At 41.5% G+C, this 24,350-nt stretch overlaps 2 protein-coding genes across 2 annotated transcripts in view; one reads left to right on the forward strand and one right to left on the reverse strand.

Moving 5' to 3' along the window:
* Positions 1 to 278: 278 nt before the first annotated feature.
* On the reverse strand, positions 279 to 4,672 carry LOC146964488 (uncharacterized). Its single transcript, XM_085767750.1, has 6 exons — positions 4,438 to 4,672; positions 3,398 to 3,526; positions 3,013 to 3,206; positions 2,784 to 2,931; positions 955 to 1,159; positions 279 to 872 (listed from the first exon to the last, which is right to left on the reverse strand). Exons 1-6 carry the CDS (start codon positions 4,648 to 4,650, stop codon positions 565 to 567), a joined length of 1,197 nt encoding a protein of 398 aa, XP_085623876.1. The 5' UTR covers positions 4,651 to 4,672; the 3' UTR covers positions 279 to 564.
* Positions 4,673 to 5,516: 844 nt separating this feature from the next.
* LOC146964489 (uncharacterized) overlaps positions 5,517 to 24,350 on the forward strand; it is a 36,547-nt gene continuing 17,713 nt past the window's right edge. Inside the window, exon 1 of the mRNA XM_085768126.1 lies at positions 5,517 to 6,773. Coding sequence (XP_085624252.1) covers positions 5,574 to 6,773 — 1,200 coding nt within the window. The 5' untranslated portion in view covers positions 5,517 to 5,573. The remainder of the gene's footprint in view (positions 6,774 to 24,350) is intronic.

Here is a 24,350-nt window from a genome sequence, read left to right on the forward strand (position 1 = left end):
TGAGTTTTGTATCCCTTATTGAGTTTTGTAATGTGGTGCCTAATGTATTATTTTAGAGTTCTAATGTTACAAGTTTGGCACTTTTCGTAAATTTGTGTTTTTGTACAAATAACATATCTTGACCAGTTCAAGGATTTTATTTAATTATGTAATGTTAAAGCTTAGTACTGTCACATGTTATGTGTTGTGGCAGTCTGTACAGAGATTTGAATTTTTTGTAATGTAGTGCCTAATGTGTTATCTTAGAGTTCTAATGTTACAAGTTTGGCACTTTTTGTAAATTTGTGTTTTTGTACAAATAACATCAGATCTTGACCAGTTCAAGGATTTTATTTCATTATGTAATGTTAAAGCTTAGTACTGTCACATGTTATATGTTGTGGCAGTCTGTACAGAGATTAGAATTTTATACTCTTTCTGCTTGACAATAAAAATATGCATGTGTTCTGAACAAAATTCTTCTTGAGCTTACTAAAACCAATTTCTTACAAAAAATACTGTAGGCTAAATATACAGTATGCATATGTCTCGTTAGACATACCCCCACCTCAAGTATAGGCCTATTTATCTGGCATGTCTTTGAGTAATGCTTATCAGGTACAACAATGCCTCCTGAAACATGCTGTAGTCATTGTTAACCACTGTTTCAAAAAGAAGAGACATGTCTGGAAACCTCTCTCCAAACAGCTGCTCAGAATGACATCGTTCTTGCTCTGATGAAAATGGGTCAGAGCCAAATGCAGATACCCAAGTCAGGGAGGACCCCAACTCCTCCTCGTACATGTGTGCTGCCTCAGCAGCATTGGGCAGCAGCTCTGTGGGCATTCTTGCTGGACAACTAGCAGCTGCAAGTTGGTTTGGTATCCCTCTGCCTAAAATTGGTAAAGATTTGTTTTTAAAATTTTGTCAGTTTTAAAACTACATTCATACTGTATAAATATTATCACACCTTACCTGGTATCCTGTGGGCGTTCCAAGACTGCACAACTCTTCCAAGTCCTATCTGACTCACTTGACATGCCAGGTTAGAGACACAAAATTTTGTTGTATTATCCTGCATATCGAGTAACTCCTGATCCAGCAGGCGAACCATGGCCTGTTTTAGGGGGTAGTTTACCCGATTGTTGACCTCTGGCCAAATTCTCTCCACTCGAAGGTTCTGTTTAAACACAAAAAAAAACTTTCTTTAACAATCCAAAAATCAGAAAAGGTAGCAGACGGCATTGATTTAACTATCACTGCTGTCAGGTTTTATCTGCATATTACACACTGGGCCAACATTTTTTTATTTTATTTAGGTTTGTAAATCATTTTCACTGAAAATATTTTGTTTAATTTCAAAAGGTCAACTCTAAACATGTCAACTCTAAACATACCAACTAACTACAGTACTTTCAGTTACCGGGCTCCTTGTGCTCCTCCACTGTGGAACCAGCTCTCTCCATGGGTCAGAGACAGACACTCTAACTACATTTAAGTCCAGTCCAGACCTCCTCTCATCCTCTCCTCTCCTCCTCTCTTCTCCTCTCCTCTCCTCCTCTCTTCTCCTCCTCTCTTCTCCTCTCATCCTTTCCTCTCCTCCTCTCATTTCATCCTCTCCTCTTCTCCTCTCCCCCTCTCTCCTCCTCTCATTTCATCCTCCCCTCCTCTCCTCCTCTCCTCTCATCCTCTCCTCTCATCCTCTCCTCTCATCCTCTCCTCTCCTCCTCTCATCCTCTCTTCTCCTCCTCTCATTTCATCCTCTCCTCTCCTCTCCTCCTCTCTCTTCCTCTCCTCTCCTCCTCTCATCCTCTCCTCCTCTCTTCTCCTCTCATCCTCTCCTCTCCTCCTCTCTCCTCATCCTCTCTTCTCCTCTCCTCCTCTCTCCTCCTCTCATTTCATCCTCTCCTCTCATCCTCTCCTCTTCTCCTCTCCTCTCATCCTCTCCTCCTCTCTTCTCCTCTCATCCTCTCCTCTCCTCCTCTCCTCTCATCCTCTCCTCCTCTCTTTTCCTCTCCTCTCCTCCTCTCTTTTCCTCTCCTCCTCTCTTTTCCTCTCCTCTCCTCCTCTCCTCTCATCCTCTCCTCTCCTCCTCTCTTCTCCTCTCATCCTCTCCTCTCCTCCTCTCTTCTCCTCTCCTCTCCTCCTCTCTTCTCCTCTCAGCTCATTTTGAACTGTCAATTGTCTGTTGCACTTTGTAGTTTGGCCTTGGTGTCTCTCACTCTCTCTGTGAGCTCCATCTCTGCCCCCCCCCCCCCCTTTTCCCCGGCTGTTAAACTGGCCTGTTCCTATGAACCAGTCTGCCATCCAGTCCTCCCATTACTGTAAGCTGGTCTGCTCTCCCTGCCTCCCTTGCCTACCAGAAGCTTCCTCCTTCAGCTGTCGTTAACATTTCCATGTTTCTCACATTCTCTGTTGTAAACTGTTTTCTTGTCTGTAACAACATCTCTGTCCCGTCTGCCCGTCCTGGGTGAGGGATCCCTCCTCTGTTGCTCACCCTGAGGTTTCTCCTGGTTTTCCCTGTTAAAAGGGTTTCCTATGGAGTTTTTCCTCAGTCAATGTGAGGGTCTAAGGGCAGAGGATGTTGTTATGATGCCATGTGAAGCCCTTGCTTTTAAATCTGTACTGTACCTGCCCAGGGACTGCAGATGTAAAGGAGCGAAATAGCTAATCATAGCTAAATCTGGCATAAATGATTTTCTCTCATTTGAGATTTATGTATTTGTGCATGGCCCCCCTTTCATAAATAAATAAATAAAATTTTAATTATTATCTTTATATGTAATCAGTAGGACAAAATTTACCCTTGAAGAAGTTGTCTGCATGTAAGGAAGCCTACTGATGTTATGTCTGTGTTGAGACAGCTTCTCTTGCATGTACAGGGTCAAATAAAACTCCCTGCCATGATCGACTCTGATTTGGTCCCACATTCCACTGTTGGCAACTGCTTTCCTGTAATAGAGAATTGTGCAAATTATATGGATACATGAATGTGGATATGATAAATTCAGATTTTTAACCTTGACTACTTGCCTGTAAACTTCCTCATAAATAACAAGATTGTTCTTCACTGGCATTGTGGATTCAGCAACAATTTTGCTGCTGAAACCATCAATAGCCAAGACATGTGTCACTCCAAACATTCCCAGCTTCTCATTCTGATCAAGGTGGAGTTTGTGGCCCATGTATTCCGCATGGTAAGGAACTGGATTTAGATTACGCGCTCCCTAAAACAATTACAATGCAATCCATGAAAAGTGCATTAACATTAAATCTGCTAAAATATTCTAATTATTCACAAACCTAATACATGCATGTACTGATAATATACTGTAAGTCTAAATTAAACTTTTCATGAGGTCACTAATTTCAAAAATCATCTTTTTGCTCACAAATACAATTAATGTAGGTGACTCACCTGGCGGCGCAGCTCATTATATGGCTGGTGAACCTCTCTGAGAATCCTTCCCACTCGTGCTTCACCTGCTTTAACTCCCACAGATGACAAGTATCCTGTCATGAACTTTCGTCCATAAGTTGGACCTGTCTGTCAAGACAAAAAAGGGTTAAATTAAATAATTTGCCTAGCCTTGTAACTAAGACTTAATACTAATTTAAGGTTTACATTAAAAGTCAACAAGTCGACAAAACTGTCGTGACTTTTGTGAAACTTGACATAGGTATAGCCTAACTACCTTTTACAAATTACACACATGACAAGGTCAAATATATTCACAGGAATTAGGCACAGTGTGTTTAATAGGGTGACCATGTTTTTATTTCAAAAAGAGGGCACTCATCCTCGCCTGGAAATACAAAGGCCCAGTGTGTAGTAATCAATAGGCTACATTTCGTAGCACTTTTGTCCCAATTAGAACAGTAAGTGGGGGATTTTTTTTTCTGTTATTAATTTATAAAACTAAACTTTGCACCAAGATGGATTCAACATCATTTTTAAAGTGTAAAGTGTCTTTGAGCATTTGTAAAAGCGCTTATAAATAAAATGTATTATATTATTAGTTATTATTTATCATTCACCCCCGAATTGCGTTACTCAACAGCTTCTTCAAAACATGCTGATAGAGGAATGCATACATTTGGTTGTGCGTAATTACGCAGCAGAGCGTAGACAGGGACTACATAACGTAGACAGGGACTACATAACGTAGACAGGGACTACATAACTTAAATACCGTCATTCTGATCATAGGAGGCAACAATTGTAGGAATGATCAGACGTTTGACAGCAAATTAGGCTAAGTGTTGCCATTTAGACAATTAGAGGCTGTCGGACTAGTGGGATGTCAATGGCAGTGGCCACCCAATGTGCTTTTGAACCTACTGTCTAACAGTAGCCTATAGGCGATCACGATCAAAACACTATTTCCAAAAATATAATTAATGTGAAAAGCGTATAGTTTTAGTTTGTACGCTACGTGTTAAAATGCGAGCACTTACCTTATCTATTGATGACAGGACAGCAGTTTCCAGTTCTGCATCTGACACATGTCTTTTACGCCTGAGTTGGTGTTGAGCACAGAATCTTCTCACCGACATTTCCGAGCGCCTCTGAACACCGAACTGCTGCAGCGTGGTAGAAATCTCGGCATGCGTTTTACCATCCTCAAAAAGCTGTCCAATTATATCTGCATGATCCTCAAGTCCTGCCATTATTTTTGTTTTGCGCGCCCTCGCAGTAGGCTACAGACAGAGACAGAGACGGTCACTTCCGCTTCCGGCTCATTGAACTGTTTCAGATCAAAATGGGATAAAACATGAAACGGGAAACGCTCGTTATCCGTTTTTTCCATTATTCATTTGAGCATAAAATCGAAAACTGAAAAAAACGAGTCGTTATCCGTTTTTTCATTTTAGTTTAGGAAACGAATACTGAGAAAAGGAATTGTTTTTTCGTTTTCTTATTTTTGGTTTTATTTTGAAAAACGAATGAACGAATGATACACGGATTCTATTAGCTTGTTGAAGTACAAGTCTGATCAGATTCATCGCGACAAAGTTAAAGCTAAAGTTAAAGCTATTAGCTTGTTGAAGTACAAGTCTGATCAGATTCATCGCGACAAAGTTAAAGCTAAAGTTAAAGCTATTAGCTTGTTGAAGTACAAGTCTGATAAGATTCATCGCGTAAGCAGAGGTACAAGTCTGATAAGAATTGCCAAGAGAAAATTAAAAGTCAGAGCATTAGGAAGTACAAAGAAGATCCTGTTCACAAACAGCGTGTTTTAGCTGCTGTGAAATTAAAGAGACAGCAGGATAAAAAACTGGCAGAGCAATTTGATGTTGTAATGCATAAGTTTTTAGATAAAGTTAGACACGGAGCTGACTTTGTGTGCAGTGTTTGTAGCCGCTTGTTGTTCAGGCATCAGGTGTTAAATTGTAAAAAGGAACAATTGACATCAACATCTGTCGTTGCAGAGCAGTGTATTAATGAACACTATCTGCACATATGTAATGATAATTGTATTATGCCATGTCAGTGGATGGATTCACCTCGAGGTCAATTATGGATTTGTTACACATGTCATTATAAGATTAGTAAAGGTGAGGTTCCCCCAGAATATGCAGGGAACAATTTGATGGTCTCTGCTATTCCACAAGAATTGGCCTGTTTAAATAGTTTAGAGCAGCATTTGGTAGCCTTACATATTCCTTTTATGAAGATGTTGGCATTGCCTAAAGGGGGGCAAAATGGTGTACATGGTCCTGTGACATGTGTCCCTGCTAACATAGTGGAGACGAGTAATTTGTTGCCCCGCTCCAATATGGAAGGGTCATTGCTGCGTGTGAAATTAAAGCGTAAATTGACATATAAAGGGCATTATGAGTATCAGTTTGTTGATACAATGCGTGTAAGGCAGGCGTTGCAATATTTAAAACAGCATAATGTCCATTATAAAGATGTTGAGTTCAATGATGCATGGGTAAATGAATTTTGTAGGGAGGAAGACAATGTTTCAGGGACAGATGGTGATCAGCAGGTTGATGGTGGTGCTGATGTTGCTGAGCAGGGTCAAGACGAGCTTCTTCATGACAGACAGCAGCACTGTATGTTTCAGGATACCTGTTTGATGCCTGTTGATGTCGGTCAGGAAGTGTTGGACCAGTATTTTGATGATGTGTTGAATGTGGCCCCTGGTGAGGGAAATAGTCCTGTTAGGCTGCTGTCTGATCATGCTAATGAAGCTAAATGTTTTCCTGTGTTGTTCCCCCATGGGCGTTTTACTTATCATAGTGGTAGACAACATCGTTTGACATTGTCACGCTATTTTAATAACCGTATTCTACATGCTGATGGTAGGTTTTCCCAAAATGTAGAATATATCTTTTTTGCACAATATATGTCAGAGATCGAGCAAGTCAAGAATAATGTTTCCATTGCGTTACGTAAAGGTAAAGGAGGTAAAACCTTTGACAAGGTAAATATTTTGGAAGATACAGAATCTTTAAATAAGTTATTGCAGTTTGACGATGGTTATCGTTTCTTGAAACCGATTAGAGGTACTCCTGCATTTTGGCAGGGAGCACAGCGGGACCTGTTAGCTTGTGTCCGTCAGCTTGGTGTTCCTACATGGTTTTGTTCATTTTCTTCTGCTGATTTGCGCTGGCTGAATCTCCTTAGTAGTATTTTGAAACAGGAAGGAAGAACAGAGACAGTTGAGCAATTAGAGTGGGCTGATAGGTGTGACCTACTACGGCGAAATCCTGTTACAGCAGCCAGGATGTTTGATTTCCGATGGCATTGTTTTTTGAGAGAGGTCTTGATGTCCGCCACTAGTGTTGCACCGATACCATTTTTTGGCCCCCGATACCGATTCCGATTCCCGGCTGTGCAGTATCTGCCGATACCGATACCGTTCCGATACCACACAGTTTGGAAAAAAAAATATATAAGAGCTTTTTTCCTTCTAATACTATAATCCAGTAGAACTTTTTTATTGCCTACCTGGTAAAAATGTTTAAGTAACACGTTATTTAACCTTTAAATAATGTTGAGGGTCCAATGTAACGCATTTTTACATTTAGGAACAGTAAACACACCCCAAACATTTTTCCTCTGACTTGACCAACACAATAGATTTGATACATGAAATGGTCTTTCCTGCCACTACACTAATGATTACTGTATATACATAAATAACAGTAGCATAAACTGATTGGTTGAACGCAGCCTAATGTAAACATTAATAAACTCAGTAACCAATCACACAGGCAACTCCATGCTGTCCATGTGTGATGTTCAGGGACAGGTCTGAAGACAGAGCGCTGAGGTTGAAGTCCTCCTCTTCTCTTCTCTTCTCTCCTCTCCTCTTCTCTCCTCTCCTCTCCTCTCCTCAGTATATTTTTGAACTGTCATTTTCTGCTGTACTTTGTAGTTTGGCCTTGGTGTCTCGCACTCTCTCTGTGTTTCCTCAGATCCACCGGAGCTCCATCTCTCTGCACCAGCCGCCGCCTGCATCGCCCCCCTCCCTCCCCTTCCCCTTCCCCTGCTGTTAGACCGGCCTCCCCTTCCTTCCCATGGACCAGTCTGCCACCCAGTCCTCCCATCGAGCTGGCCAGCTCTCCCTGCCCCCCCCCCCCCCCCCCCCCCCGCCCCCTCCCCTCACCAGAGACTGCCTTCATCAACTCCTGCTAACATTTCCATATTTCGCAAATTCTGTGACAAACTGTAAACTGTTTTCTTGTCTGTAACAACATCTATTGCACGTCTGTCCGTCCTGGGTGAGGGATCCCTCCTCTGTTGCTCACCCTGAGGTTTCTCCGACTTTTCCCTGTAAAAAGGGTTTTCCATGGAGTTTTTCCTCAGTCGATGTGAGGGTCTAAGGACAGAGGATGTTGTTACGATGCCATGTAAAGCCCTTTGAGACAAACTGTTTGTAAAAACGGGCTATACAAATAAAATTGCCTTGCCTTGCCTATAATAATGAGATGAGATGAGATGAGAGACACCTGTGACAGTGACAGGTCTACTCTGTAGCTTTGTCTTGACCACATGTCAGCTGATCAGCTGCAGCAGAGGAAACTCCGCTGCTCTCAGCTGCACCGCAACGAGCGCTTTTTTTTTTATTTTTTAATTAAGCTCCGGTAGCGACCGCGCCGACATAACATAGCGGGATCTCTATTTACATGTGTGCGCACTGCACACGGAGAGAGGAGGTGAAAAGAGACAACACTGTTACCTGCTGTATAGGCTACTGGCCACAGACCAGTGTGTAACGAGTCAAAAAGCCGCCGTCACTGCAGCCTGAATGCAGCTCAAATCGACCGGTGTCTGAGCACGGCGAACAAGCTTTGATAAACACACCGGACCGGCGTCGGTTTGGCAGCTCAGTGACGGCGGCTTTTTGACTCGTTACACACTGGTCTCTGTGTTTTAGCGATGGTACAGGCTGAGGCCAGTATACAGCAGGTAACAGTGTTGTTGTCTCTTCTCACCTCCTCTCTCCCCTGTGTGTGCTCAGTGCGCTGCTCAGTGCGGTGCGCACACATTTAAATAGAGATCCCGCTACTTTATGTCGGCTTTGCTTGTTTACATTTCACAAAAAACTCCTTGAAAAGGATTAACTGCAATTAATTGAATTGTTTACATCCTTACTTGGCTTGGCATACACTGAACACGTGTGATCACACAGCAGTGAGTGTCGGGCGAGAGAAGACACAAGGCGCAGCGTTCATATCAGTAAATGGCATCGGTGCGTCATTTGTTTTACTCGTCGATACCGATGCCAGCATTTTAGTGCGGTATCGGGCCCCCTACCGATACTAGTATCGGTATCGGTGCAACACTATCCGCCACACATCCAATTGGCAAAATAAAGGACTATTTCTATAGGGTAGAGTTTCAGCAACGTGGCTCACCTCATGTGCATTGTTTGTTTTGGATTGAAAATGCACCTTTAAAAAATGAAACCTTTAAGGAAGTGTATACGTCCGGTCAAGTAACATTTTTTGATAGATCTGTGCATTCTGTTAAATCAGTAGTTGATTTAAATAGAAGTTTGTTTGAGATAGAGGCAGATGAATTAGAGAATGTTCAGAATACCATTGATCGTGACGGTGTAATTGAAGACTCATGGTGTCAGCTTTGTCCAGAGCAGGAGTTGGAGCGTCTGGAGTGCTTGGAGGAATTGAAAGAGTCTGCGCAGGCTGTAGAAGGTGATGAGGAAAAGATTCCAGATTTGGCTGTGAGTAGTGAACATGTCGGTAACCCTTTCTTTTACAGTCCCCTAATTACTGTGTATTTACTGTGTAATTACAAGGTAAAAGAAAGAAATTACAAGGTAACTAACACTGGTAAAATGATGGTAACTACAGAGTAAATACTAACTAATTGCCTTGAAATATCTAAACTATTACTAAAGAACAACACTGCATTAATGGGTAATTACTACCGTCATTATGAAGGTAACTACAGTAAAATAATAATGCAATTACAATGTAAAAGGAGAGAAATTACATCCCATTTACCTGGTAGTATAATCCAATATCTCACCTGTCCATCGTGTTACTAAGTTATTGAGCTGTTTTGGCTGGTAATAACTTTGCTCATTCATTTATCATGCCTGATTTTATTAGTACTTACCTGGCAAATATGCCATCAGGGTCCTCTTGTTAATTAAACCTTCTGTAGTGTTACCAGGTAAAACCTGTATATTTACCAAGCAAATAAGATGAAACTGTGCTGTAAAAGAAAGCGTGGCTTCTTTCCACAGTATTACCAGTTTATTACTATGTAATTAAACCAAGGCTGTTCAGTTTTACACATTTTCGTTTCTCAACATTACCATGTATTTTCTGTAGTATTACTAGGAAAAACACATCTATTTACCGAGTAAATAAGATGAAAGTGTGCTGTAAAAGAAAGCGTGGCATCTTACCAGTTTATTACTATGTAATTAAACCAAGACTGTTCAGTTTTACACATTTTCGTTTCACAACATTACCATGTATTTTCTGTAGTATTACTAGGTAAAACACATCTATTTACCAAGTAAATAAGATGAAACTGTGCTGTAAAAGAAAGCGTGGCTTCTTTCCACAGTATTACCAGTTTATTACTATGTAATTAAACCAAGACTGTTCAGTTTTACATATTTTCGTTTCTCAACATTACCATGTATTTTCTGTAGTATTACTAGGTAAAACACATCTATTTACCGAGTAAATAAGATGAAAGTGTGCTGTAAAAGAAAGCGTGGCTTCTTGCCAGTTTATTACTATGTAATTAAACCAAGACTGTTCAGTTTTACATATTTTCGTTTCTCAACTTTACCATGTATTTTCTGTAGCATTACTAGGTAAAACACATCTATTTACCAAGTAAATAAGATGAAACTGTGCTGTAAAAGAAAGCGTGGCTTCTTTCCACAGTATTACCAGTTTATTACTATGTAATTAAACCAAGACTGTTCAGTTTTACACATTTTCGTCTCTCAACATTACCATGTATTTTCTGTAGTATTACTAGGAAAAACACATCTACAGTGGGTACTAGTTTCATTTGGACGTTTCCCTCACGTAACGCGTGATTCACGCGTTGCGTGAAATTGTAGGTCACACTGTAGCCACTAGGTGGAAGCATCGTACTGAGATGCAGCTCAAAAGATTTTGGGATAATTCCACGTTTGACCACAACGTAGCTGCAATGGAGAGTGGCGCTGTTCATAGGCCATAGGTACTTAATATGCAGCTGTGGTCGAGAGAGCTAGAGAGTGGATGGAGAGAGGGACCGCTACGCCGGTCAATCAGATCACTGTTGTTTTTTTATTGTTTCACAGTGGTTACAGTAGCCTACGTTCAACAGGATCAGTGGTTCTCAGCCTTTTGGGGGTCCCCTGCATATTTTTTGGGCTGGGTGGCTCCAAGTTTGAGTAGTTTGAGTTCTGCAAGTTCTGGTGAATGTAACAATCCACTCACAGCCCACGACCGCTACGTCCGTGCCAGCAGCCTGGACCCGATGCTGCTGGACTCACGAGCGGAGCAATAATGCACATCTGTCAGCAGCTGCTCTTGAAGGGACAGATTAGATGCTGATTTTGTTAACAGTGACTTTGTTGCATCCAAACATTTAGCATATCTGTCGGGTGCTGTCTCTTATCCGGTACAAAGTGGGAGATGACAGAACTACTTTAATCGAGGGAAAGCTACATTGTTGCGAGTTGACTCCGGCCGGCGTGTGCACATGCACTAAGCCTGTGAATATTCTCTTTGTCCCGGACTCCCGGTCATAGTTATCTCAAGGAAATTTAAATCGAATGCAACTGGACTTGGTTATTTGTCTAGGGAGACGTTTCACCTCTCATCCAAGAGGCTGAAGCCAGTTGCATTCGATTTAAATTTCCTTGAGATAAGTGCACACTGTTCCTGCTGTCAATTCGGTCATAGTTCATTTGTAACGTGTTTTCTTCATTCTTCATTAGGCTAATGTGAACACTAGAACCACCCAGATGGTCTCACACAGACGTTTGTGTTTTTCTTACGTAAATGACTTTGTTTACATTAAAACTACAGGTCTCTCAGTCCGTGACTTTTCCATGTGTGATGGTTTCTGAAGCTTACAACTTACACAAATGAAACATTCGATTTCTGGGCATTTATAGCCTACCTCGGGCCGACAATAGCTTATTTTTTTCTTCAATTATTGTTTTCATCTACAGTTATATTTATCATAATATGCCCAATTCGGGAGGGGGGGGGGGGGGGGTGCTGCGGTCACGTTACATAATGTAACAGTTTCCAGAAAAATACAAAACAGGATATTTATTCATGTTACCCTCTGTTTATGTAGATAAAGGTCTCAGTCACATTTGAATAAAAATAATGCAATTAGGCTAAATATCATAGGATCTTTTTTTTTAAAGATAGGCCTATTTTATTTTTAGTGCCATAATTCAGAGATGATTTTCACTTAACGAAATGAAACGAAACAATGAAGCCTATAGTTTTGTCCTCCGGCTTACTGTATGAAAAGTGTGAGGAGAGGTAGCCTAGCTATCTGTAAGAACCGGTTTTTCTAAACTGACTGAACAGCTGTGTGGAGTTCTGTGGGGGGCAGGGCTGAAGTATCCACAAGCACACCTATTGATCAGAGATAAATGAAGGTGCGAATGTGTCGCTGATGTGTCTATTAAGCTGGTCCTACAGACCGCTGCATATAAACCCCACTGTAGCGATTTTCATCTAGCCTCGCTTTCAATAAAACACACACTAGCATTCTATAGCCTAATTGCAATCAGTGAAATATATAAAATCAATATACACAATTTAAATATGAGAGTTGCTGTTGCTCTAGTTTAATAGCGCTGCAGCTGCATTTGCCGTGCGCCCCTGTGTATGTGAACCTGTGTCTATATGTGCGGGCAGAGATCAGAGATGGTGTTTTTTTTAATAACCATGCGTTTCACCAGCTCTCATCTCCGCCAGTCAGCCTCTCAACCTGCCGCCTCTCTCGCGTGCGGGCGCACCGCACGTAAACACACGTGAGACGTGGACACATTTATTTAGGCTATTTATTTATTTATTTTTTCTGTGGGAAACACTGATCAAGCTGTGCGTACACACAACTCTCCGCAATATTCCATTGATAAATCACACCGGACCCAAGAATGGTGCGGACATGAACACACTTCATATTCCACCCCCAGAATGACTCAGCACAGCACAACCATATATGGTCAGCACGTGCATAATTAAGTAGCCATGTGCGCTCTGTGGAGCGGCAACAAATTAACAACAAAGACAACACCCGGAATGATGCTTCGACGGACCTGCCCTCGCTTTTGAGGTCGGTTGTGAGAAAAATGCCTACTGTCCAGACAACTGTGTTTTTTTTTAAAGCACCCCTGCATTACACAAACACACACACATACGATAGCCGCACATATAGGCTACATCAGTGATCGCCTCTGGGCTGGTTGCTCCTGCCCGGTCTGTCCACTCCTCTCATCCTCACTTCAGCACCTGTCCTGGGCTGCACAGTGTCGGCTCGGCTCGCTCCTCGTTTTAAATGACTTTTAAAAGTAGCGTAAACAGCCTACTGTTCTCTGATTACTCATACGCGTATTTAGTTAGGCTATACGTTGCATTATTATTAGTTATAGGCCTACTTCATTCAATCAAAAAACGGTGGAGCGAGCCAACACAGCTGCTGAAGTGGGGAGAGGAGTGGAGAGACTGGGCGTCCGCAGGGTTTTTGCAACTTGCGGATCAGTAAGGGCGGAGGACCGACATGATGGGGGGTCTCAGTCTCCTGATACCTGTGCAGGCGGGCCAGGACCGCGGAGGTCAGCGAGACAGAGAACAAGTCCGCCCCGGCTGTAGTAATGCCTTGAGGAACGCACGTATCATTCCACCGCCGCCTGCCGCCACAGAGTGAAGCCTCTTTCCCCAGAAGGAGGTCCAGGTTGAACACTATTAATAAACGCAGGTCCCTAATAAACGCCTGTTGATTTGAGCGATTTAAGCAAATAAACGCCCGGGCCCTTATTTGGTGTTTTACGGTAGGCTATTGCCCGTTCATGAGAAATCATCCAGCTACACTCTCAGTCAAACAAGGTGGGGAATGAACACTACTGTAGCCAGTAGTTGGCTCATTTTAAAAACACACCGGCAGCATCGCCCACTGAGTTAATTAGCTGCTGTGTAGAAAACCAGGCTGTGGTCCATAATCGCGGTGCAGATGGGTGTGTTTGGAGCTGACAAGAGGATTGATAAAAGAGAGTGAGACGTATAGCTGCCGTCATTACATTTTTCTCATTGAAAAACTATACTGTATTATTATTATATTGCATCCCCATTCGTGTTCACTGCTCCGTGCTGCTGTCTTATAGAGGCGATCTGCTGCTCACAGATGCCACCTGGCGGTTGTTTGGGCACATTGCAGCTTCTGGTGAAAACACAATTACTCCTCCACAAAAAATCCGCGTGAGCCTCCCGTGACTCACGCGTGAATCTCGCGTGAAACCGTCCAAATGAAACTAGTACCCACTGTATTTACCAAGTAAATAAGATGAAAGTGTGCTGTAAAAGAAAGCGTGGCTTCTTTCCACAGTATTACCAGTTTATTACTATTTAATTAAACCAAGACTGTTCAGTTTTACATATTTTGCGTTCTCAAGATTACCATGTCAGTTCGGTTCATTTTCGGTACAGTAAGAGAACCAAATGCAAAACATAAATTTGATTGTTTATTAGGAATTTTTCTAAACCAAATGTTTTAGTCAAATGTAATTATTTTACTCACCTACTAATGTTATGTTGTACATTGTCCCTGATACAAATAAACTTATTAAACAAAACTAAACCATTATACAAAATATTAAAGAAGAGAGAAAAGAATAGGCCTAGGCCTACTGTTCTAAAGTGCTGCCTAATAAGTTAAATAAATTATTCTCAAATTAACAAAATACGGTATATAAAATAAGCCTTACAATGAATTAAATATTCACAAATAAACAAAATATATAAAACATGATTTAAAAAAAAAACTTCTCACACAACTTTTGACGGACCGACCATACATAGGGCAATGTGGGCAAATGCCACAACGGCTGCCTGACGATGCTCTTGGCACATTTGCAGCAGATCCACAGGTGCTGGAGCCCGTGCGCAACACGGCCAGAGAGAGAGAGAGAAAGAGAGAGAGACGGACAGACAGAGGGACAGGCAGACAGACAAACACAGAGAGAGGAGCCACCGCCCCCGTCCCCACCCCTCCTACAAGCAGGAAGGCATGCTGGTGTAGACTACTCTGAGGAGAAAATAAAGGACAACATTGCTTTAGATAAAATAAAAAACAGATTTATTATTGACTGAGAACGGTTCCTATCATTGTAATGGCAAGAACACATGCTTGAGCTTTACACATGTCCTAAGATTTTCAGCCAACTATGATTATAGAATATTATTAGCCTACCTTTTGCAGCAGGTAGCACACACGCACACACACACCTGTTGCTGTGCTGTCTCTGTTCCTCTGTTTTTGTACTCTGCTGCCTGGTTGTTCTTTTGGGCTCAAGCGAACATGGACGGCCGTCACGGCCCAATCCGACCAGACGCGCTGGTTCGTGCCGAGAAAAAAAAAACGCCTGATGTCGTCGCTACAATTCAAATAGTTACCTTGGTTACCTGGCTGTTAGCCAATAAAACACGGAGGAGGAGTCTCTGCTTCCACAACACTTCTCTCTGATTGGTCGTGGCGTCGTGCCTGTGTTGCATTCACTGTGACTGGGAAATTACAAAACTACCATCTCACTTTCTGTTTAACTCCGTCTGAGAAAACATCCGGGGCTGAATAAGAAATGTTCGGGGCTAGAGCCAGGAATGCCCAGACCAGGCGACGCCACTACATGTATTTGTATTGAACCGTTTCGGTACGGGGCGTTCGGTTCGGTACAACGCTGAGCACGGGTGAGAAGTTGTGTGTGTTTACAGTCAGACTGCAGCTACATGTGCAGCCCGTTTGCGTCGTGGCTAATGCTACCGCTAGCAAGAAAACAGAGGCTTGAGGACCCCCCTGCTTTTAGGCACAGTCTGCCTGTCCCTTTGTCTGTCCGTCTCTCTCTCTCTGGCTGTGTTGCAAAAGTTGTGTGAGAATTTTTTTTTTAATCATGTTTTATATATTTTGTTTATTTGTGAATATTTTATTCATTGTAAGGCTTATTTATACCGTATTTTGTTAATTTGAGAATAATTTATTTGACTTATTAGGCAGCACTTTAGGCCTATTCTTTTCTCTTTTTTTATATTTTGTATAATGGTTTAATAAGTTTATTTGTATCAGGGACAATGTACAACATAACATTAGTCGGTGAGTAAAATAATTACATTTGACCAAAACCTGTACATTTGGTTGAGAAAAATTCCTAATAAACAACAATCAAATTTATGTTTTGCATTTGGTTATCTTACTGTACCGAAAATTAACCGAACCGAGACCTCAAAACCGAGGTACGTATCGAACTGTGATTTTTGTGTATTGTTACTGAAAAGTCTTGGTTTAATTACACAGTAAGAAACTGGTAATACTATGGAAAGAAGCCACACTTTCTTTTACAGCACAGTTTCATCTTATTTACTTGGAAAATAGTCATGTTTTACCTGGTAACACTATAGAAAATACATGATAATGTTGAGAATGGAAAATATGTAAAACTGAAGAGTCTTGGTTCAATTACACAGTAAGAAACTGGTAATACTGTGGAAAGAGGCCACACTTTCTTTTACAGCACACTTTCGTCTTACTTACTTGGTAAATAGACATGTTTTACCTGGTAACACTACAGAAAATAAATGGTAATGTTGAGAAACGAAAATATGTAAAACTGAAGTGTCTTGGTTTAATTACATAGTAATAAACTGGTAATACTGTGGAAAGAAGCCACGCTTTCTTTTACAGCACAGTTTCATCTTATTTACTTGGAAAATAGTCATGTTTTACCTGGTAACACTACAGAAAATACATGGTAATGTTGAGAATGGAAAATATGTAAAACTGAACAGTACTGGTTTAATTACATAGTAAGAAACTGGTAATACTGTGGAAAGAGGCCACACTTTCTTTTACAGCACACTTTCATCTTATTTACTTGGTAAATAGATGTGTTTTACCTAGTAATGCTACAGAAAATACATGGTAATTTTGAGAAACGAAAATATGTAAAACTGAACTGTCTTGGTTTAATTACATAGTAATAAACTGGTAATACTGTAGAAAGAAGCCATGCTTTCTTTTACAGCACACTTTCATCTTATTTACTTGGTAAATAGATGTGTTTTACCTAGTAATACTACAGAAAATACATGGTAATGTTGAGAAGCAAAAATATGTAAAACTGAACAGTCTTGGTTTAATTACATAGTAATAAACTGGTAAGAAGCCACGCTTTCTTTTACAGCACACTTTCATCTTATTTACTTGGTAAATAGATGTGTTTTACCTAGTAATACTACAGAAAATACATGGTAATGTTGAGAAACGAAAATGTGTAAAACTGAACAGTCTTGGTTTAATTACATAGTAATAAACTGGTAATACTGTGGAAAGAAGCCACACTTTCTTTTACAGCACAGTTTCATCTTATTTGCTTGGTAAATATACAGGTTTTACCTGGTAACACTACAGAAGGTTTAATTAACAAGAGGACCCTGATGACTTATTTGCCAGGTAAGTACTAAATAAAATCAGGCATGATAAATGAATGAGCAAAGTTATTACCAGCCAAAACAGCTCAATAACTTAGTAACACGATGGACAGGTGAGATACTGGATTATACTACCAGGTAAATGGGATGTAATTTCTCTCCTTTTACATTGTAATTGCATTATTATTTTACTGTAGTTACCTTCATAATGACGGTAGTAATTACCCATGAATGCAGTGTTGTTCTTTAGTAATAGTTGAGATATTTCAAGGCAATTAGTTAGTATTTACTCTGTAGTTACCATCATTTTACCTTGTAATTACACAGTAAATACACAGTAATTAGGGGACTGTAAAAGAAAGGGTTACCAACTGCATGTGATGACATTGTCTCATCTGAGAAACCTTATCTTCATCACTGGATGCAGGATTTCTGCTTTACAGAACGCACACAACTTAAGTGACAGTCAGAGTTGAGGCATTTTGATGTCAGCGCTGACTAAAAGTTTCATGATCGTGCATTTGAGTAGAAAGAACAAAGAGCCTCAAAGCTTTTATACCTTTGACATAAAATGTTAGTGCCCAAGTAATACATTCACAAAGCAGTTTTGAATCGCCATGTGGAAACCTGTTAACTCCCTTTTATTAAGCCTCAAGTCCACCACATGAACTCTTCTCAGGAACAATGATCATTTAAAGGAGTTATGTGTGTTTCAACCACAATGAAAAGGGTCTAAATTCAGCGACAGGGTAACTGATAACAACACTATCCACAGTGTGGATGATGTAGTTAGTGCGTTTACCCCCAGCAATGTGCCACTTGAAACTTTAAGACCCAGAAGATATGTTCTTTTGGTTTGAAATGCATCATCCATTGTAGGAAGTGGGAGTGGTCAGTATCTAAACACCTGCTCATATATTCTCATTTCTGATTTAAAGAGGGTATAGAGATAGTTAATCCACTGACACAATTGTGCTGCTTGGTTATAAATAATAGGACTCATCCTGCATGGAGGTGATAACAAATAAAAAGATTCCTTGAAATGGTGAGCTTCTGTGAGGGGAAAAACAGTTTCCCTGTTTCCCACACACTGAATAAAGACACACATCTCCTTCATCTTGAACAGCTGCCGACTGTCCACAGGCCAAGCCAAGGAGCCCAAACTCTCAGTAATGTAGTTATCACTCTTATTGAACATCTCACAAACAAATGAGGTAGATTTCATATTATACAGCCAAAGGGTAAAAAGAAATGAAGTCTCCCTGGAGGAGTTTGTACAGCACAGACCGCAACACACTCTGACCTTAAAAAACTCCAATGACATAAGGACGAACCTTACAAAGCTAGAATCACTGCATCAGACATTTGACCTAAATTGTGTTAAATGAATTCATGAGTTACAGCGAAAAATGTCTTTTCAGAATCAATTAGGAACTGAAACTTTATCCATAGGCGAGAAAAAAGGTTGACAAAAGAGAATGTGAAGTGAATAGAGAGAAAATGAAAGACAAACTTTTACATTTATCTAAGTCTACTAGATAAATTATCATGCCCTCAAAAGGTCATTTTATGTGACCTTTGACCAGCCAAATCAAATTTGAGGATATTACTCAGAAACTAGATAAAGTAGCATTTCCTGATGGAAATGCGTGTGAATGCTGAAAGCAGCTGAACGCTGTTGCAGAATTAGCAAATAGTGCAAGCAGTGATAACCATACAAATGTTTGACCGAGGTAGGAATCGAACCCACAACCTCATGGTCAGTAGACATTCACTCTGCCTCTAGGCCACAGTTTACACAGTTGCAAAGACTGTTGTCTGTTGATGAGCTGCACTCTATCTCACTCTGAAGTTAATGAGCCCAAAGCTGCACCTGTTGGAAACACACTGTGTCAACACCAAGAAAGCTTGAATGACTTTCAATTAAAATTTCTGTGAATTTCAGGCTGAGAGCAGCAGTTTCAACATGAAGCAAGTTATCAGAAGTCAACAGAGGATGATTGGGAAAATAATTCACTATAGTTGTTGTTGAGGCAAGATTTGAACAAGCAACCTTCAGGTCTTGAGCCCAGAGAGCTAACCACTAGGCTATAGACACAGACAGTATGTGAGGGGCAAAGAAAACCTTTAAAGGGACAACGAGGAGTTTTGGAAAAGCGAAGCGTTTTCACACTACATTTATGAGCCTCCGTGCGCACCGTACATTTCTTTGACCGGGCGCAAAACGGACTCATGTTTTCATTCATCAATAATTTAAGTCAGAGGTTCAAAGAGGTTCACATACCACCGTAGTTCCGACCATAAACGGCGATTCGGCTGCGTTATTCTCATGACTCGCCACGAAGGAAACGCTGGTCGGCTCGACCAGCATTTCTGCCACCACTAATAATAACAAAATAACGATAGAGACAGAACGATATATTTATCGAAAATGGGCCCATTAACAAGTGTGGGTAGCGGAGATTCATCCACATTAACGTGAGACTTTTTTATAACCGAATAGAAACTCCTCGTTGTCCCTTTAATAAGAGGATCACTTGCTTCTGCTTAAAAAAAAAAAGTAAGGAAAGTGCAGAAATTAGCCACACCAAGAAGAGGACTTTTTTGTGACCTGTGACTATTTTTTGGTGAATTAAAACAAATTAAAAAGCACTTAACAGCAAGTTACAAAGTTGAGCTCCTTCTCCTGCTGCTGTGAAAAAAATGCATTGGGCTGAATGAGAGCAGAGAGCTCCCTGGCTGCATTTAAAAAATATTTTAAATTATTATCTAAGTGTCTTTGCATTTTTTACCAGAATTTTAGCCAGAAGACAAGTGTGGCTACAAAACTGGAGAAAATCATGTGACTAGAGTTTAATTTGTGGCCGTGCTGACCATAAACGTAGATGCCGCGTTCCATACTGCCGAACAGCGCCACCATGCGTCTGCTGGCCGCCATGTTGTGCAGGGCATAAGTTCTAAAGGACTGCCGTTCTAAACGCTGTAACCATGGTTGTAACCCCAGATTTTGATTAAATCTATTCACAGGCGTCATTTACGCTGGGGACGTTAACTACTTTATCCTAGAAGCAGCTGAAACAGTGTGCACGGCGCAGAGCTTCCTGTACGCCGGAGCCAACTCGCAACAATGTAGCTTCAATTAAGTAGTTCTCAGAGGGGGGCAACCGCCATTCCGACATGCCGCCATTCCGACATTAGGCCCTAATTGTCGGAATGGCAACACTTTACCCTTTAAGGAACATCCCGCCATTCCGACAAATCTTTTAAAAGCCTACCCCACCCCACCGCTAATGATATGCCGGCGCAAAATAGCAGTTTACCCACGTTTGTCCAGTGCATCTCATTAAAGCACACAGATTGGTCAGATAATTTAAACGGCAGACGATTTCAAAGCCTCAGATTTTAAGCAGAGGGACTCCACAACCTCGTAAACCAACGAAGGAGGAGATAGGCCTTGAACGGGAAGCAGACCGTGCTTTCAATCATACACTCCGAACCCACTTGCTGCACTTTAGAAAATTCAGGGGGGGGAAAAGGCTAACAAACATGGACCAAAACGGCTCCAAAATACTCACAAAAATCCAAAAGAAACGAAAATTAACTAAAAGATTAACTAAACAGGTCGGTGTTTTACGCATGACTCTGTGCGTCTGGCACACGCGTCTTGAAGCTCTCCCACATTGGTTTGTGAATGAAAACTATATGTTCAGCTCCCCTTACATGTGAAATTTATTATTTATTATTATTATTATTAATATTATCATTATCATTATCATTATATTATTGCTGTGGGCTACAAGTCAAATACGAAGCAGAGCCAGTCGCTCGAAACGTTGTCTTTTGAATTAAAAAAATAAATATATTTTTGTACTTCGGGAGAAGACGGTGTTGAGTTCTTTCTGCCTCATAACTATGGACAGTGCCATGGATTTATCGGTGAAGAGTGAACTGCTGATATTTTGTAGTGCTGAACTATGACCAAGTGCGCTGTCCGCTGTCTCAGTGCTGAAATGAATGACAGCGTGTCACCGCCAGAGAGAGAGAGGGAGAGAGAGAGAGAGAGAGAGAGAGAGAGATGCGCGACGGCTCTGACTTTCTTTTTTCCATGGACCAGCTTTCCTGCTTGTGTACACATTTGTCTTTCATCTTATGACACGTGCAGTCCATGCAGATTGGCAGCTGATTTGAGAACCTAATGCATATGATTTACTATTGCGCATTTCCTTTTGCTGCTGTAATAATTATACAAATACGATGGAAACTGGTAATAACAAACATGCATCAAAATTACAGAAAGAAGTGTCAGGCAGGGAAGTGAAGTTTTGCTCGGTGCAGAGGGAGAGAGCAGAGCACAGCAGCGGATATTTAGCCTAACTGCTCCACAAAATGACACAAACAGGAGGCAAAAAAGAAAGAAAGAGGCAAACACATAAACCGTGAGTCTCCTTCGCCTCGAACCTTTCCAAGCTGACCCATAAACTAGGCAATTAGTCATTATTCTAAAGCCTAATAAACTCAAAAGACAATCAATCATTTTTTACTGCCATCTTCGATTCAAAAATATGTCAATTTGATAGGCTTTCAAATCACCAAATGATTTGCTGTGAATAATTTTGTTTGTTGTAATGATTGTGAGCATGGACAACGGACGCCTTGTCTGTTGATTACTGTACGCTGACCGAATTGTCATGCAAGCGGAGCTGAACAGGCAGATGCGTAAAACACATATTTTGACTACTTCATGCTGTTGCTATTTTTTTTAAAGTTACCTTTCGTTTCCTTTGGATTTTTGTGCGTATTATGAAGCTGTCTTGGTCCATGTTTGTAAGCCTTTTTACCAGGAGTAAAGTCCCCAAAGTTGCAACAACTTGTAGTGATCCACTGGGTTTGCCTGGCCAGCTGGGGTAGTTGATTTGCAGGTTTGCTCCCCAGGTTTTTTTCATTGTGTATTAGGCCAGGGAAATGATCAATTATCCTTGTGGTTTGCGCACGGGGACGTGCGGACCTTTAATGAATGAATGAATGTTTCTTTTTTGCTGTAAGTTGTGTGCGTAATGCGTAAAAGTGCATTAGTGGGACCGAGGCTTTAAATGGGGAAGTGACGTGGTGAGAGGGGAGGAGAGTGAGAGACACAGTCGGCGTTTGGACGGCTGTCGTGGCGGCAATTCCAAAGCGGCATAGTGGATTATTTTTCCTGGTGGATTACCCTGTGGATCATAAAGGCCCGTTTGGACACCGCACGGCCGGGCCCGTTTTCAGCCAAGCGGGACGAGGGAGAGGACTGGTGGTCACCTCGGCAGAGCCGTGGCGTCTCTCCCGTGTGGACAGTAGGACAAACAAACTCTCTCTCACTCACCCTCACCACATGCCAACACACACACACACACACACACACACACACACACACACACACACACACACACACACACACACACACACTGACTGTGCGCTCGCGCACCCCCGCACACACACATACACGCCGGCACGGACAAAGACAGTGCGCCCCCACACACATACACACTCATTCCCACAGCTGGGACTCGGACTTAATGGACAGTGGGAGGGGGGAGGGCTTTCGGGTTGTGTTGATCTGTGTGTAATTGTTTATTATATGCCGCCTGTGATGGGCGCGTTTTGAGTTCAGTGAAATAGTACAGAGACTAAGGCCCTGTCCCAATTCTCCCCCTTAAATCTTCCACTTGGTTTTGAGTGCCCTCAACCGTAAATTCCCCTCGTTGAGGGAAAGTGGCAGAAAATCTTTCCCTATGGAAATGGGACACCACTAGTGTAGTGAACGTAGCGAACGTGATAACATACGTCACATGTTTACAATTATACCAGTGGAGCGTGCTACTATTTTCATTCATGAATAATGCCGGCGGTTCCGCTGTTGTGTTGCCTGTTGCGTTGGCTGTTTGTTTATCTCAGTCCAGAGCGATAGATATAACAGAGTGGCGACAGCTTCTGATGTCGCCGCCAGCGCGGTCACGTGGTTCATGTAGCTCCCAATAGTTCCAAACGAGGCTGCCGCTGTCATGTTCTTCTATGGGACAGACAGCACTGAGCTTGCTTTTGGACGGTAAATATTAAAAAATAAACCGTACAAAGGTATATTTACAACTGTTACTGAATTACTGTATGTACATCAATGTCAGTTTTCAAACAAAAGGCAAAATCTTCTTGCTTCAAGGTTTTATTTGTCACTCTAAAGTGAAGATTAGCCTGCCCTACAGTAAAAATGGCATAAGAAGAGGAGTAAAGCAATATATTAAGCGGGAATATATATATTTAAGCATAAAAGATGTTCAATCAAACCCACACAGTTTGAAACAACGTTCAAAACACACACAGCCAGTATCACAACTAAATATAAAGCCCGCTAGCTTAATGCTAACGTATAATGCAAAACCTCATAGACGGGCTAACAGAAATTAGCATCAATATCGCCATTTTGCGGCAACCGAGCCACAGCAGTAAAGCTGCCAAAACCTGGCTTTAGCGCTGTCAACACGTCACAGTTTTAATATTTTGTTCATGCAAGAAAGTCACCGTTTAATCAAGAGTCTGTGGTCAGTTCATAACGTTTGTTAGGAACTTGCACCGATGTTTGTTCTGGGAGAAGTGCAGAGTCTGTGTAAGCCCAGACCGGGGACCAGGGCAGCGGCTGTCACAGCAGCAGCAGCCGCTCTACTGAGCTGATCTGCCGGGGCCGACCGTCCGTCCTCCCGTCGGAGAAAACGAGCCAAGTAACGTATCCGCATGCTTTTAGAGGTTTACCGCTGGCTTGTTAAATTATTTTGAAGAGATTAATGTTGGTCTCATTGATGAAATTTAACAACTGTGGCAGTGGCATTAGTTTGTTTGAATGAAAAGTGAGCAGGGCTGCTTCTGGGCTACGGACTGAAATCACCACAGTTACGTAAATAAATAAATGTTTTTCAATGAACCGATCAGTCTAATAATTTTTATTTTGTTAAGTCAACATGGTTACTGTACTTGGGAAAGATTATTACCACTTTATGACTTAAAATTGGTCGGTATTTCGTCAACGTAGCTCAGTAGTTTCTTGCTGTGCAGCCATAGAAACAGACGTGGTCCAGCGCCGCGGGAGGAATGTTTGGAACTATTGAGGGCTCCATAAGTCGGAAGTCGGCCCGCCATTTTTTACAACGGAGTCCTATGGGAGTGTCGCCACTCTGTTATATCTATCGCTC

The sequence above is a fragment of the Trachurus japonicus genome, chromosome 22 (genome assembly GCF_045865225.1).
Source record: "Trachurus japonicus isolate A0001 chromosome 22, Traja_1.0".
NCBI classification, from domain to species: Eukaryota; Metazoa; Chordata; class Actinopteri; order Carangiformes; family Carangidae; genus Trachurus; species Trachurus japonicus.

What these genes read in the sequence shown, in the direction of transcription:
- LOC146964488 (XM_085767750.1), bottom strand. Translation starts at nt 4,650, where the DNA reads ATGGCAGGACTTGAGGATCATGCAGATATAATTGGACAGCTTTTTGAG. An exon ending in ATAATGAGCTGCGCCGCCAG is followed by an intron (nt 3,207 to 3,397) that starts GTGAGTCACCTA and finishes TAATTGTTTTAG; the next exon opens with GGAGCGCGTAATCTAAATCC. An exon ending in ATTTATGAGGAAGTTTACAG is followed by an intron (nt 2,932 to 3,012) that starts GCAAGTAGTCAA and finishes TCTCTATTACAG; the next exon opens with GAAAGCAGTTGCCAACAGTG.